Here is a 14015-nt window from a genome sequence, read left to right on the forward strand (position 1 = left end):
GAACCAGATGGGAGCTATCCTGTCACCTATTGCAGGCGTTGGCATGGCAAATTATATAGAGGCAATTAGCTCTGCAAAGGGTTTGTCACAGAGCTCTGTTGGAAGTGCAACAGACACACTTGTATCCTATAGTGACACCACACAAGCACTGCTATACATGCAGGTGCCCCTTCAGGGCTTGGAGCCTGGAGGCAGGTATCTCCATTGCCTCTGGGAGTTACGCCCCCTGTATGGCTTGCACATTCACATATGCCATTGAGAGGAGAAAGAGAACCATAAAAAGAGTGGAGGGATCCATAGAAAAGAGTCAATCTAAATTGGATGTTGTATAATATCGATGGCCAGAACCAAGGCAACACAGACTAGAACAAAAGCCATTGCATAGTTGAGGTATAATATTAAATTTTTACCCATAGACCCCAATCGCCTTCAGGTCATGACCAACTTAAAGTACTGGAGGAAGGTAGGGTGCGTTGGAAGAAAGGTAGTCCTTAAAGGCCACAGAATCCTTGAAGGCAATCCATTGGGACCAGGTATTTCAGAAAACTACATATCTGCCATCTGCGGAAGTCAATATATCATCTGGGCGATCAATAAATCAACCAAAACACAGAGTCCGTGGGGAGGGTTTCCCAGGGTTTTTGGAGCTATTTAATAAGCAGCTTTCCTCTTTCTCATAACCATCCAATTTGTTCTACAAAAGTATTAATGTAACATCTATTATCAGACCAAGCCTTACCTTTTAATACAAGCCTATATCTTTTTTACACATCTACAGATCTGGTGTCTAGGCAATGAGACTCGGTTCCACATCAATAAGACCGTGGATGCTGCTATACGCTCAGTGGTAATTGGTGGTCTGCTTACTGGAATCCAGTACCGCGTGGAAGTTGCAGCGAGCACAAGTGCTGGCGTTGGCGTGAAAAGTGAACCGCAGCAAATCCTGATAGGTAAGAAGATTTTTTTATAAACTATTGTTACTATGCTATAATGTACACATTGGGGGAAATTTACTAAGATGTGAAATACACTTCACAGGTCATAGTGCTATGGGCAACCAATCAAAAGCTACTTCTTATTTCTTTTTCACCCTCTAGGAGATAGTAGACAGGATCTGATTGGTTGCCCATAGCAACATGACCTGTGAAGTGTATATCCCGTTGGACTATATATGTGTGTGTGTGTATATATATATATATATATATATATATATATATTTATATATATATATATTTATATATATATATATACACACACACACAGTAAAACCTTAATGCGTAGCCCTGTGTATGGTATAATATCTAGCCCTAAGTATGGTATAATATGTAGCCTTGTTTACGGTGTAATATGTAGCCATGTGTATGGTCGGTATAATACGTAGCCCGGTGAATGGTATAATATGTAGCCCTGTGTATGGTATAATACATAGCCATGTGTATGGTGTAATATGTAGCCCTGTGTATGGTGTAATCTGTAGCCATATGTACGGTATGGTATAATATGTAGCTGTGTGTATGGTGTAATATGTATGGCGTAATACGTAGCCCTGTGTATGGTGTAACCTGTAGCCATGTTTATGGTGTAATGCGTAGCCCTGTGTATAGTGTAATCTGTAGCCATATGTACGATATGGTATAATATGTATCCGTGTGTATGGTGTAATATGTATGGTGTAATATGTAGCCCTGTGTATGGTGTAATATGTAGCCCTGTGTATGGTATTACTGTATATATAGCCCTATGTATGGTGTAATACGTAGCCCTGTGTATGGTATAATATGTATCAATGTGCATGGTAGAATATGGAGCCCTGTGTATGGTATAATACGTATCCATGTGCATGATATAATCTGGAGCCCTATGTATGGTATAATACGTATCCATGTGCATGATATAATATGGAGCCCTATGTATGGTATAATTTGGAACCCTGTATATGTGTAAATGCTTTCTCTCTCCCTTCTTATCACTAACATCCATTGTATTATATGAGTCTCACAGCAAACCCATGATTCAGCATTACTGGGATTTAAAATCTGGGTCTTTAAAGTCCCCTCCAGCATCTCTGCCAGTGTATTACATTCATGGCCACACTGGGGATTTCTACATTATTTTGAAGCAGAGCTGTAATCAAATCAGCAGAGCATTCAAGTGAAGACAGGTCTATGATGGCCTCTCAGCCCTATTCCCCATTGGAGTAAAGTGCCACATATGTAGTTCTGCATCAGCATTTGAGAAACAATGCAACATATCTAGATATATTGTTCCAACTAGAGATGGGTGGAATTTTCTAATCTGTTCCACAAAATATCTCCCCCGTTTCGCATATGGCCACTAAATAAATCATGTTTCACTGAGGGAATTTGGCTTCCCAGTCCTAACTCAATCAGAGCACACAGACAAATTCAATATGGTAGCCTCAGCCAATATCAGTGGCAAATGCAGCTTATCTATTCACTACCTGGCTGTACTTGCCTGTCCGGATCGGAGTTGATAGTATTCAGGATTGCCAAACTACCTCCTCCATCCTCTTATGCTATAAGCAAGAGTTGCAGGTCATCGTACCCTCGGACTACATGTGCCAGCTTGCAGACAGCACTCCCCCAAACGCTTATTTAATGATGGACCCAGTAATGTTAGGCCTTTAACAGCTAGACACATCCAAACGTATCCTATTTAACATTAACTACAACGTGTGGAAGTTCTAGAAGCATCTAACGTAATATTCAATTGTTACAGTACAATGGAAAAGAAAAATCTGGTTCATCATCTCCTCTGGGTCGCCTGGTACAGATTACCGCTAAGCACAATTATTAGAACACTGGATTCTAATAACCTTTTTGCTTGATATAAAAGTGGTTTCATTTACATTTCAATAGTATTCACAAGGGCATTTAAGAGTTTGCAGTGCATGCTGTAAGACAGTAGTGAATGAATAAATTAGATCTTTTTTAAAGTAATTTCTAGAGACTTTTCCTCCGGCAAGGAGGTTGTTACCTAATGTAGGGCCTGATTTAGCTTTTTTAGCCAACAACTGTCCAAACGACGCTGCACTGCACTGCAGGTGGGGCAGATTTAACATGTGCAGAGAGACAGTTAGATTTAAAGGAGTTCATTTATTTCTGTGTGGTGTAAAAATACTAGCTGCTTTATTTTTTCATTGTAATTTAGATTTCAGTTTGAGCACACCCCACCCAAATCTAAATTTTTCTGTACGTTACATCTGCCCCATCTGCATTGCCGTATGGTTTTGCTCAGTTGTGTGCTTTTTTGCTTCGCTAATAAAGTTGAATCAGACCCGTATAACATTTGGGGGAAAATACTTTGCAGGAAGTGAGTTTTATGTAGGTGTGTTGCGGACTGTGGACATTATGTGTATAAGGGGCACTAATGTGTGATTTAATATGAATCAAGGGCACTACATGCAGTGTAATGTGTAAGTGATAGTGTTACTGGGTGTTCTAAGTTTTATTGGAGTTACTATTTTGTGAAGGGTCCTTGTGGAACCATTGGCTTTTTAAGCCAACTAACACTGCCCGCACGAACACCCGCCCCCTGCTGGACACCAAATGTCCCCGCAGGCCTGCGAATGGATGTTTTGCATAAACATCCATTTGCAGCCTTGCATGCGGGCCCAAAATCATTCAATAGTGGCTGACCCTCAAATGATTTCTGAAGCGCTCACTAATCTAAGTCACTCTCTGCTGACTTAGATTAGCGGCGCCCCGCTCCGAGAACCGGGGCGGCAGCTGACATCTGGTGATGTCAGCTGCCCACACCCGGAAAGGCAGGAAGCCGCCCCCATTTGCATAGGGAGGCCCAGCGTTTTCCTGGGTGCACCCATCATTTTCGTGGGTACACCCAGGAAAAAGATGGGTGTTCGCTCCTGCACATTTTGAGTAAATGCCAGCTGTGTCTATCATTGAGACCCAGTGAAGGTAGGTAGCCACAGTGTACACTAAAAGAAAATCACTAGTAGCATGATAAGCCAGCCATGTCAGAGTGACGTGGCAGCCATTTTGTGATCTGTGGTAGTAATATTGCTTATTCATTTGATTCCAGTCACAGTGCTGAGGTACTGTTTGCCTCACAGACAGGATTGGTCCCTAGTGGATCAGTAGGCCTCATTCTTTAGAATCCTGGTTCAGCGCACACAATTTCTACCTCAGCCAAGTGTAGGCGACACTATAAACAATTCACTGGAGACTGGCTATTTCCAAAATACATCTAAGTGGATTTCTCACTTTGAAATGCCATTTTATAGCACGCCATATCAAACGAAATGGAAGGTGTCTGCATTAAACAACTGATAACATAATTAGTATACTGTATAGGGCATAAGGAAAGCGTTGGCCCATGAGCCATCTTCTCCACATAATTATGCTCAAGATGGCAGCTAATTGTTTCCTTAATGATCTCGCTGTCCCAGCCTTAACAATCGTTTTATGACACCTCCTTTTATGTCATTAATATCAAGTATTGCAAGTGATTATGCAGTTCTTAAATTGTATATTTTCCTTTTAAATGTTTTTGTTCATTAACTACACAGGGCTGCGGGGTAGATGAAATAGGACCTAAGGGTCACATCGACTGATATAAGGTTTGACTGTTTGCTTAGTAAAAATGTAATTGGAATCCTTATTAACCCCCTTTGTCTTTTTATACATTGTAGAATAGCAAATATTGATTTCCAAATACAGACAGCCCAGGAAAATCATTACTGGTTTAGGATCAGCAGTTAATTTATATTGCTAATAAAAGATATCTCTTCTTTTCAAATAAAATAGATAATCAGGGTATTGAATTCAAATTCAGCCACACAATGGGAACATATATAAACATAAAAATAAACACTGCAAAGAGCAATTGCAGAACCTACTGCTTCTTACCGTTGCTCTATTTTGTCTCTTTTTTTTTATTTGTCATACCGACTGTAAGATGCTGCAATGGAATATATATTTAAGCCTATGGGCTTCTCTCCTCAGCCCTGTTAAGGGATCCGACTCAGATCCAATTAAAATGTAGCACCGGCTGGTGAGCCAATCAGAGTTCTCGTACCGGCAACCACTCTGATTGGCTGTTGGTACGTGAGCTCTGATTGGCTCAAAAGCCGGTGCAGCAGTTTAAGTGGCTGCCGGTGTCCTGGATTGAATAAGCCTGCGCTCCGGTACCTGCTTTGTTCAGCACACTGAGCGCAGCGGATGCAGTCGTGGGGAAAATGAGCTGCCTGGGTCCTTTCAGAGGCCGGGGCCCGGGAAAGCTGTACCCACAGCACCCCCCTATTGGCGGCCCTGCCCGGGGCTCAGACCTGGGAGTCCAGCGCTGAAGCCGCTTTTTAAACAACAGCTCTTATTGGAAGAGCTGTCCTTACTTTAATAATACATACAGGGCCGGTGCTAGGGTGTCCGGCGCCCTCCTGCAAACCATACATTTTGCGCCCTTTCAAATTGCCATTGCAACCAGCTGCAGCCCGATTGCGGGAGTGTATGCAACATGCGATCCTATGGAGGATCTCGGGTGCATGTACATGTATGCATACCCATCTCAGTGCTGTGGCCGCAAAATGTTGCAGGCACTAAAGGTGCCCATACACGCTGCGAGAATCGCATACGTTATGAGCTAGATCGCATCGCACGGCATGAATGCAATGTGTGTGCGATGCGATCCGAAAGCAGTACAAAAACTATGTGCGAGGGGAGGAGATAGAGGGGGTTGAGTGTTGAGGACTGGCAGTGGCACTGGCACAGCACACTGAGAAGAGGGAAGGAAGGGGAGGCGACGCTGCTGCCTGTTTGTCATTTGATTGACAGCTGACAGGCGCAGGGAGCAATGGGTAGGGGGCGGATCCGGACATGACATGTCATCCAGGCATTCACAGACAACGCTACATGCCTCAGCGCAAGTGTCCGTGAGGGGGCAGGTCGCAGGAGGAGGACAGTGTGTGCGCGGTGCAGGGAGCTGCTCAGCCTCCCCATACTGCTTCCCGCTGTCAGACAGGCGCTGCGGGCGGTGTGCAGGAGGCAGTGACAGTGAGGGCTGAGGCAGCTTTAGCAGAGCAGGGAGGGAGACAGCGCCTATTCAGCATGGCGCCTCCCTGCTTTGCAGGAGCTGCTGAGTGGGTAGCGCCGGCCCTGAATACATACGTACATATGTTGGGTGTGGTATGCCGTTCTGACAGTCGATCACGACAGTCATTAGCCCGACGTCGAGATCCAGACTGGCCAGCCCAACAAAGCCCCTTGCGGGCACGGGGGCTTGCTATGCTTGCCACATATTCTATTCTCCCTCTATGGGGGTTGTGGACCCCCACGAGCGAGAATAACAGACGGTCATTGGGAACCCAGCCATCTGTGTTTTACCAGTCGGGATCCCGACGTCGGGTTAATGACTGTCGGGATCCTGTCTGGCACCCACATATGTTAGCTAAAATGCGATTATTAACAATGCGATACCCGGCGAATGACATTGATGTGGGGTGGCGGATGTTAATGCATCCCCCTATATATGTTACACATCTGACTGTGAGCCAGTGTTCCCTATTATCAACCAGTTATTGTGATTACTGGAAAGAAAATGTGTTGTGTTGTAAAAACGTATCACTACATAGGGAAAGATGTATCAAATCTAAAGAGTGGACAAGTAGAGAAAGTGCCCATTGCAACTAACCAACTTCTTCCTGTACTTGTCTATAATGTATTGATAAATATGGACAACTTCTCTTACTGACTTGCCTGCTCTACTCTTTAGAAGGTTTGATACATCCCGCCCATTATCACAGCTTTATCTCAGGCATCACCTCTTGTGATAAGCTCCTGACGTTTTATTATAATATTTGTCAACAACATTAGTATCCATTTTATGTAAGCCAACCTGTATTTTTTATTACGTGGTCCTTTAAGCCTTATACTGAGAACTTTTTTTCATTCCTCATCCATTTGGGCCACTGATAACAGTTGGATCTGTAGCTGCATAAAAAACAAAACAAAACAAGAACTGTAGTCACACCTTAGTAAATGTGATTTCATGAAATGATTTCAGTTGGTGCTTTTTAATTATTTTTATTGGGATTGACCAGTAGTGACACACAGTATACAAAGTAAATAATGGAAAAGACAGTTGGGTAGATGTATGAAGCAGTGATAAGGGAGAAGTGAGCCACAGGAGAAGTGGCCCATGGCAACCAATCAGCAATGAAGTAACATCTATAATTTGCATACTATAAAATTAGCAGCTGATTGGTTGCCATGGGCCACTTCTCCTCTGGCTCACTTCTCCTCCCTTCATACATCTACATCTACCCCGGTATATGTTTAAAACAAATAAACAAACCAACTGTTTAATTGCAGTATCCAATATATCAGCCACAGAATAACAAATCAGTTGTCAAGGCTTTTGTTTTTATAAGGTTTGTAAATAAGCCCACAGTACAGTATGTATCAATGTGTATTTCGATTAATCAGAATTGCAAACTTTCACCGTATTAATTGCTGCTGATTCTATTGTGACTAATTAATTTTGCTGTAACAAATTAGTTTTATTCATTAGTCCTCAGTAGAAGGTAGACATTGAATATCATTATATCTTTGTCTGGAGAAACCAGTGAGCGTTGCAGGTCATGGCTTGTCTCTTTTCTAATTAGCTGCGCTGACAGCATTGTCACTGTAACACCTGCTTTCAAGGAAATTCTAGTGCAAGCTTACTGGTGGCGGCTTGTGTATACATCTATATGTGCTCGCCAGTAGATCTACTCCAGTAGAATCTAAGTGTCTAAACCTCTATGCTTGTGCTGCCCAGCAGGAGGTAGGCCACTCAGAGAATTGGTGGGGCAATGTGGTGTATAAAGGGGCGTGGCTATGCATGGGGCCTCCTTTGCCGGTTTAAAAAGAAAACACTACTGCACTCTCTGAAAATGATTGTGGAGAACTACCAGATCGGGGCATCACGGACGGTGTAATGGTTAGCATTACTGATTCACAGCGCTGAGGTCATGGGTTCAATTCCCAGCATGGCCCTAACTGTGCGGAGTTTGCATATTCTCTCCGTGTTTGCGTGGGTTTCCTCTGGGTACTCCGGTTCCTCCCACAATCCAAAAAGATACTGGTAGGTTATTTGGCTTCCAACAAAATTAACCCTAGAATGTCTGTATGTGCATGTATATGTGGTAGGGAATATAGATTGTAAGATCAGTGGATAAATATATGCAGGGGTGGCACCAGGGCACTTGCCCATAATTTAACCACAAAATAACCACAAAACCAATGTTAAGTTGTCCCTGAACATCACCAGGCCTGCCTCATTCTGGTCTTCTGGTACTTGCAGCACAGTATTTTTTTACTTAGGTTCAATTCAGTTCAGTTTATTGTTTTCAATATTTAAAATATTGTTGACATTGTGTGACATTTTTAAAAAATTATCACTTGCTATCACAGGAAACCGCAATGAAGTTCTAATCACGGAGAACAACAACAGCATCACGGAACAGATCACCGATGTGGTAAAACAGCCTGCCTTCATAGCCGGGATTGGTGGAGCCTGCTGGGTGATCCTCATGGGATTCAGTATTTGGCTGTATTGGCGCAGAAAGAAGAGAAAGGGACTCAGTAATTATGCTGGTAAGATATAAGAGGGAAATTTCCGTGCATTTTACAGCTCAAAATATGAATACCAAATTATCATAGGGATATGAAAATATTATAAAACAATCTCCTAAAAGTATTACAACAAATGGACCAAAAATGTAAATTTTTATTGTCCCACTTTTCTCTAAATGAGGTTAACCAGAAAATGATTCCTACGTTACATACTGCGTCTCACCATATTTCAATTAAAGTGCATCCCGTATCCCTATACAGTATATCCCAATATATACTACAGTAGACTTTGTAAACCTGTTTACTGATAGACTCTATTATCGCACCTTTACCATGGAAGAGAATAGAGATTACTGTACATTTTCCATCTGCATAAAATGCAATGAAGTCAACTCCATCTGCATATATACAGTAAGTAGTGTTCATTCTAGCACCCGCTATCTTTGAAAACCCATGTAATTCCTCTTCCCTGCCTGGGGTGTCGCTGTCTGCTTTGGTGTTTCTCGCACAGGTCTGGTTTGCATATCAGTGCTGATATACAGACCACACTGTGCTAGAAACACTACAGCAGACAGCGACACCCCAGGCAGGGAAGAGGAACTGCATGGGTTTTCAAAGATAGCGGGTGCTAGAATGAACACTATATAAGTATGTTACTTATAGATTACTTACTGTAAGAGCATTTCCAATAACAGACCACTGTCTTTCCTCATAGAAATTATAATAATAATAATCATTACTATTTATATTTAAATAGCGCACTTTTTCCAACAGGACTCAAGTATACACAATATACACATGGAGCCTGCTTTATTCAGGCTGGGGCTGGTGATGGAATCGCCAGCTGCCAGCCTCCACCATCGGCCGCCAGCCGCCGGAAGGGGGCCCATGCGCACGATACGCTTGCGCTCCCTGTTCCGACAGAGTCCAATTTAGAAATACATCATATTGGCCCTTATTCTGATCGGTGCGGCCGGATCCGAATATGCGGCCAGGACCGTGCGTGCGAAACCCCGCCTTCCATACGGATCGCCAACTCCATCCGTACGCGGTAAGAAGCTGGCCGAACGGACCGCACGTGTATTTTTCACGGAATACGCCTCCTCCATCTCAGGGAACCTCCCCCATCATTCGATGGTCGCAGAGTGGTCCACCAGCTCCCGCAACCTCAGACCACACAGACATTTCTCCGTGCAAAAGCAGGGATCTGGGCGGGCAGCTGACATCCGGCGATGTCATATGTCCGCCCCCTACACGTGCGTCACGACTGCATTACCATACGTACGCCCAGCGTTTGCATGGGAACGCCCATGAAACGCGGGCGTATGCATATGGTAATGAGCCCAAATAGCCCTTCACGCCCCTCTCCACCCCCTGTTCGGAGTGTTCACATTTCATGCGGGATTTGGCCGTAAGCCCCGCTCGCACATGCGCAGCGACGCCTCTGCACATGCGCAGACACAAAACATCGGCGGCACGAACGCACGCTGATATTACCGCACCAACCAGAATAAGGGCCATTGTTACAGTATCTGAGCTTAACGTAGTTCACTTTAATAAATCTATTCCGACCCAATTGTTACCTGCAGCCTGTGGTGGCCCTAGCTGTATGTCATATTAGCTACATCCAAAATTCATTCTTCATTGGAAGTATGATAGATATTTGCAGTGCTAAAGATCAAATGGATAAGATGTTAGATCAAACCATATGTACTTCAAAGCGTGATCCAGCTTGCGATGCGGCAGCATTGTCTCTCTGGAGAGATGTCACGTTAGATGTTCCAGCTCTCCCTGAATATTAATGTATGGGATTATTGAGATACTAGAAAACAAAGGCAGGGTAAAGATGAGTGAACATGGAAAGCGAGTCATTGAACGATGCTGCCATTTGTTCCTGGAATAAGGAATTAGTGGGAATGTGAGAGATATGACATCTGACAGTCTGTTCATTAGTTCCCAGATCTCATTTCAGGACATTTTGTAACACTCGTCATAGCACATGCATGAATTAAATAGGGACCCTAATTACTTGTGGGGTATTTCTTCAAGCTAAACGTATTGGTGAAAAATAAATATGAAACATAATAAAATATCAAGAATATGTTTTTTTTCTAAATATTATTAATTGAAGACGAGGGGGAATAAATAAAATGTACAGGGAGTTCAAAATGTCCCTCTGCAGAGATTAGTGTGCTAAATAAATTCCCAGCAGAGATGGTCAAAGGTTCAAGCTGCATGGTTCCGTGCTGGTTCTGTGATTCCTTACTGGATTTGTCTCTCTCTGGCCTCCCACAGTTGCAGAGGAGATCTGCAGCCACAAACCACGCACAATAATGCGGAGGGACTTTTGGAACTCCCTGTAAGTAATGGCATACTTCCCTCCGAAGGATTTTGGAGGACTCTGCTGCGATCGGGGTGCATGGAGATGTACAGTAGCTCTGGCTCACTTAATCCTATTAAAGGGCTAGATGGGAACCGATAATCATGACAATACAGCCTAAGGAATTTCTAGGAACCAGAGGCTTTTCTAATGAGAGCGAACATTGCCCCATTGACATCACTAACTTCTAAATTATGGATTGGCTTGATTCAGCCCAAAAATTATCTGCTTTCTTTGTAGTCACTTCAACAACGCATCATTTCTAAATGGCGAAACGCGAGACAGTTGCTAAATGAAACAATAATTAATAACTGAATAGGTAGTCCATCTAATGTGGGACAGACATTTGTAACATTATGGCAGCGGGCACTGCGTAAGTTTTGAATGATGTTCTGGGTAAATAAAGTTGCACATTCAAGGTGAAATGTAATAAAATGATAAACATATACATTGCTGTTTTTAAATTTGTGTTCTTACCCAGTTATTAATATTTCTATCTAATGTTTATATTAATGCACTCATTGGAGTTTATATATTTTGTCCATGATCAAGCAATATTGAGTCTCTTGCTGTAACCCATAGCAACCGATCAGACCTGTTACTTTCATTTTTTTTTACCTGTACAGGAAAGATGAGATCTTGAAACTGTTTGGATGCAATGGGTTGCAATATGTTTGTGCATATTGCTTTAAGGTTCAAAAATGTATGCAAACGGGAAGCTTTGCAATTACATTCTCATTGACCCCAATGTAAAATAATCTACCATTGGCTGCTGAATGGCTACTGCTTCAAACAAAGTCAGATCACCATGCTGATAAATGCCACATCCATCATTTGATCACTATAATTTCTTGTAGCTGGGTTTGTAACTCAAACTGTCTCTACCTTCTTGTTTTGCAGTTCAGTCTTTCACCTTTACCCCAGCAGGTACTGTCCATTAGTATGTGTTACTTTATCACCCTCATATCATCAATATCATTAGCTCTCAGAATTAAATATAATTGTGTCCTATAAGCACAATTGCTCCCTATCCTTTTTAATTAGACGCCGGCTAGCAATTATTGCTTTGGAATGTCTCAATTCTCCTTCTGGATAAGTCACACAAGATTCCGCATCTTTCAAAACTCCCTTCAGCTTGCTCCGGATAATCTTAATACAAGTGGTCACCCTCCGTCCTTTAGGCAAAACTATTTCAAAAGGATTATATTTATTTCTGAGAGATGTATATATCACGCAGCCTGCTTGAGAGATGACTGCAGCTCGGTGCTCGGGGAAAATATTTTATTCCGAATAAAAAGCCTTTCGAAGCTTAAAACCCATTACTTCACCAATTATGTGCTAGATACATTTTACACTTCATTTACACTGCAACATAGATTATTGCCAGTTAACTTTTTATCCGAAATGGGCGAAATGTCCTTTCTTTCTACATCCTTTACTCAGATTCCCCTGATACAACAATTCACCACAAAGTTGCACTTGGCACAAAGAAGGAGAACTGGCACAATACAGGTACATCCAATTTGATATAAGAAAGAACTAAAAATACAAATTCATCTTCTAAATTTAAAGATGTCGGACTGTTTTATAGACACAGGGGTCCAGATGTATCAAGCTTCAAAAGTGATAAAATGAAAAAGAGATAAACAATCAGCCAATCAGCTCCTATGTCATTTTTCAAACCCAGATTGTAACATGGCAGGTAGGAGCTGATTGGCTGGCTGTTTATTATTCTCCATTTTATCACTTTTTGAAGCTTGATACATCTGGCCCAGGGCCAGATGTATCAAGCTTCAAAAAGTGATAAAATTAAGAATGATAAACAACCAGCCAATCAGCTCCTACCTGTCATTTTTCAAACCCAGCCTGTAACATGGCAGGTAAGTGCTGATTGGCTGGCTCTCCATTTGATCACTTAAAAAATTGATAAACAGCTAGCCAATCAGCTTCTGACTGATATGTTACAGGCTGGATTTGAAAAGGTAGGAGCTGATTGGCTGGTGATTTATCACTCTCCGCTTCATCACTTTTTGAAGCTTGATACATCTGGCCCACAGCTCCTTAACACTATTTCTAATCATAATATAGAGACTGCTGGACAGGCTGGGGTGAAGGGGATGTAGGACATGAACTCAGGTGGCAATATTTTGGAAGAGCAGATATAGATTTGCGCTAGCAGCGCCGGTGACTTGCTTGTTATAGTGCAATCTGGACACGCATACAACATTCAGGTTAGGAACACGTTAAGGGGCATGTTTGTCAGAAGGAATTTGTGGGATAGCCCCAGAAAATACACCAAATTTCAAGCATCCCTTAGTTTGTACAGATATGTCCTTGGCCATTGGCAGCTCCAGAGGTGAGGTTGCAGCACAGTCCAAAATTCAAATTGCGGACAAACACCAACTGTCAGTGAGTCCATTTGGAATGGCAGTTGGTAGCAGATGAATTTTTAACTCTGCTGCAGCCCCTTCTCTGGAGCCTGCCCTGGTCCTTGCTCATCTTAAATGCTAATGCGTCACACATGAGTATCCATTGTAATTGCAACTAGCCACACCCATGTACTAATCACTCGCCGGAGCACACGCACCATGCAATTCTGTGGACTTCGGGTGTGTGCACAGTGCACCCGCATGTTCTCAGGCACTCTAGTTGCAGCAGACGACAGGCGATTATAAGAAATCGTGTGTAAAATGAGGCTGGACGCATCTGTATCTAGTGGGGGATGCAGCAGATTTCTAAAATATTTGCTGCTGCGGGCCCACATTTTCAATCACAAAAGCTGCCCCCATGCTTAAACATTGAATTTCCTGTTGTATGTCTAGTTTACCTGCACAGTGCTGTAGACAATTCAAGCGATATGTCCATTCTGCACCCTCATTGAAAGAACAGATTTTATGGGGTGCAAATAATGTGGTCAGCCGATGACTGCACAAAAGGTCAGATAGCAGTTATTGTCCAGCCACATTCTAGCAAGGTCCCGGCCAGTGGTGGCTCAGTCCAATTTTTAAATAGTGGAGGCTTACCAACCATAGGCAAATCTAGAA

General features: G+C 42.7%; 1 protein-coding gene across 8 annotated transcripts in view; it reads left to right on the top strand.

Moving 5' to 3' along the window:
- ROBO2 (roundabout guidance receptor 2) overlaps nt 1–14015 on the top strand; it is a 901650-nt gene that overhangs the window by 834306 nt on the left and 53329 nt on the right. For 5 of the 8 annotated variants that reach the window (XM_083171916.1, XM_083171914.1, XM_083171910.1 and 2 more), the window contains exons 16-19: nt 779–950; nt 8430–8612; nt 11872–11898; nt 12415–12483. In XM_083171916.1, coding sequence (XP_083028042.1) covers nt 779–950; nt 8430–8612; nt 11872–11898; nt 12415–12483 — 451 coding nt within the window. The remainder of the gene's footprint in view (nt 1–778; nt 951–8429; nt 8613–11871; nt 11899–12414; nt 12484–14015) is intronic. The other 3 variants (XM_083171915.1, XM_083171913.1, XM_083171912.1) reach the window with 2 other exon arrangements.

The sequence above is a fragment of the Crinia signifera genome, chromosome 2 (assembly GCF_055691185.1).
Source record: "Crinia signifera chromosome 2, ASM5569118v1, whole genome shotgun sequence".
NCBI lineage: Eukaryota > Metazoa > Chordata > Amphibia > Anura > Myobatrachidae > Crinia > Crinia signifera.